Source organism: Camellia sinensis, chromosome 8 (genome assembly GCF_055761805.1).
Source record: "Camellia sinensis isolate YWXY chromosome 8, ASM5576180v1, whole genome shotgun sequence".
Taxonomy (NCBI): Eukaryota; Viridiplantae; Streptophyta; class Magnoliopsida; order Ericales; family Theaceae; genus Camellia; species Camellia sinensis.
Window position 1 is genome coordinate 105,963,127 of NC_138968.1, and position 3,012 is coordinate 105,966,138.

Here is a 3,012-nt window from a genome sequence, read left to right on the forward strand (position 1 = left end):
ATCATCCATTCTACCAAAAAATTGTAAGCATCCTTTTTGGAGCGACCCCAGTACAATGGCAGTTCCAAATATTTTGCCCCAGCCCCCACTGGTTTCATCTGTAGTAAATTACAAATTTGATGTTCCATCAATGGTGTCACAGATGCTGAAAATTGAACCCCAGATTTGTCAAAATTAATCGACTGTCCTGAAGCTTTGCAATACACCTCCGGGATTTGAAGAATGTGACTACATTGGCCCAAGTCCGCTTTCACAAACAATAAGGCATCGTCCGCAAACAACAAATGGGATAGCATTGGACAAGACCAGCGAACCTTGAGCCCTGAGAAATGATGCTCCCAAAGGCCTTGGTGCAGAAGTTTGGAGAGAACCTCAATCACTAGAAGAAACAGATAGGGGGATAATGGGTCTCCTTGACGGAGTCCTTGCGATGGTTTAAAATAAGTTCGCTTAGCCCCATTGACAACAACTGAGAACGAAACTATTGAAACGCATTCCATCACTCAAGTAATCCATTTCTCATTAAAGCCCATTTTATGAAGAACAGCCTCAAGAAAATCCCACTCAACCCGGTTATACGCCTTGTTAAAGTCCAGTTTGACTGCCATGTTGGAGCACTTGCCAGACTTATGAGTTTTAAGGAAAGGGAAAGCTTCGTGAGCCACCAGTATATTATCTTGGATTAGACGCCCTGGGACAAATGCCAAATGGTTTGGTGAGATGATGCCACCCAAAATGCCCTTCAATCGATTAGCCAAGATTTTGGTGATGATTTTTAGATGAAAATTGCAAAAACTAATTGGTCTGAACTGTGATAATTTTTCGGGGGTCTTAATCTTGGGGATGAGGACAAGGTTGGTTTGGTTCATCTCCTTAAGTAAATAACCTGTTTTCCAAGCTGAAAGACCGCTGTCTTGATCTCCTCCTCTGAGACAAACCTAGCAAGTCTATCATTCATATCCCCAGTGATAGCAGGATCCACCACCGCTAAGGCTTCCTCCATATCCCTCACCTCACTAGATGAGAAGAGACTAGAAAAATACCCGTGTAACTGGTTATTGATTTCCTTATCAGTTTCCAGCCAAACTCCTTCTTCAGATTTAAGCCGCAGCAGTTGGTTGCGTTGACGTCTTTGAATGAGAGTAGCATGAAAAAAGGCGGAGTTTTGATCCCCATAAGAGAGCCAATTGACTTGAGACCGTTGGTGTAAAAACATTTCCTCCCTTGCCAATGAAACCTCCAAATCAGCCTGAATTGGGTTTTGTGCACGGACAGTATCTTCGGAGGGTGCTTGGCAGTGAAGTGCATCCAGCTTGCTTTTGAACAAATTTATTTTCACCTTGTTATTCCCAAATTCCTCCTTGCACCAAGTCAGTAAACTTCTATGACAAGATTTTAGGCATTGGACAAGTTGGAACATTGGTGATCCAAGAGGGCACTGATTCCAAGCTTGAATAATAACATCGCCACAACTCGAACTAGTAGACCACATGGTTTCAAATTTGAATTGACGAGGGATGTGCTTCGGTGGGACACAACAGTTGATTTGAATCAGACAATGATCGGATCTAATCCGGCTTTCATGAAACACTTGGGCGTAGGGAAACAGTTCTCTCCACTCTGCAGTTGCAAAAGCTTTGTCCAATCTCTCTTGAACATAGTCTTGGCCGACCTGATTGTTGGACCAAGTAAGAGCATTGCCCTTAAATTCAAGGACCATAAGAGCACAATCATATAACATATCCTGAAAACCAAAAATCTGAGTTTTGCTACAATGCACTCCGCCTTGTTTTTCCCACATAGACCCAATTTGATTGAAGTCCCCAACACATAACTAGGGATAACTATTGCCCGAAGCCTGACCACGGAGGATCTCCCAAAATTCATTTCGGAGCTTCCGGTTTGAGGGCGCATACGCAAAGGAGACCGCCCAATTTCTATCTAAACTGCCAGCCCCGATAACACAACGAAAGAAATGTTTTGATTTAAGACGGACCTGGACATCCGTCTTATCTGTCCACCAATGTGCCAAGCCCCCCGAAAGGCCCTCAGGATCAACATAGCACTTATGAGAAAATTACAACTGTCGCTGAATTCTATCCAATTTTCCACTCTTATTTTTTGTCTCCATTAATAACACTATTGAAGGACAATGGGTGATACATAACCCTCGGAGGATCTGGACTGTCAGGGGTCACCCCATCCCCTGACACTTCCAGCTCAAAATTAGCATGAACCTTGTGGCTGTTGAGGGCCAGCCACCAACGCCCATTTCTTCGAATCAGCATCCTCTAAGGGAAAGGTGCTAGGGACTTGAGAACAACAGTCTTGTGATTCTTGTGGCCATTCGATAGGAATAGAAATCAAATCATCATCTAAAAATTGAGGTTCAGAGCTACTTACAGCGTCCTCCAATAGATCATGGTCTGACCGCCCGTGTGAGCGACCCCTCCTCCATCTACTAGCAGCCTTGGTTTGGGGGTTTTTACTCCCTTTTCTTCGGGCAGGTGGTGATGACTAGATTCGGCTATCAGTGACTGGAAGGCTTTTCAAAAGTTTCTGAGGGCGAGAGGTGTCCAGGTGCACCTCAGGGGCTTTTCGTTTGAGGGATAGATCTTGGAAAAAACTAGACATACATCGATCCACCAGCCCAGTAATAATGTTATCCTTTGTCGGGCTAGAACATGGGCTTAACTCCTCTATCCCAATATCTGAATTACGCCTAGATTGTCCCACGAAAAGATGGGCCTCCACTAAAGGACTGAGTTGTTCAATGGGCTCTGTTACAAAGTATTGGTGACCCAACCTCATTTAAAGCTATTCTACAGATACGTCTACGATTTTTTTTTTTACTAATTTATACATATATATAGTATAGATATTAATATACTTTCTAATCAATTTCTTAAAATGATTTTTTTCATGTATTTTCAGTTTCTATTTATCTCTTAATTAAAAATAAAATAAAAGAATTAATTCAATAATTAGAATTACTCTTTTATTTTAAGTTAT

At 42.3% G+C, this 3,012-nt stretch overlaps 1 protein-coding gene across 1 annotated transcript; it reads right to left on the reverse strand.

The window, feature by feature from the left end:
- Positions 1–865: 865 nt before the first annotated feature.
- On the reverse strand, positions 866–1,741 carry LOC145797945 (uncharacterized). Its single transcript, XM_082885390.1, has one exon. The coding sequence runs from the start codon at positions 1,739–1,741 to the stop codon at positions 866–868; it is 876 nt and encodes a 291-aa protein (XP_082741516.1).
- Between the last annotated feature and the right edge of the window lie 1,271 nt (positions 1,742–3,012).

What these genes read in the sequence shown, in the direction of transcription:
- LOC145797945 (XM_082885390.1), bottom strand. Translation starts at nt 1,741, where the DNA reads ATGTTATATGATTGTGCTCTTATGGTCCTTGAATTTAAGGGCAATGCT.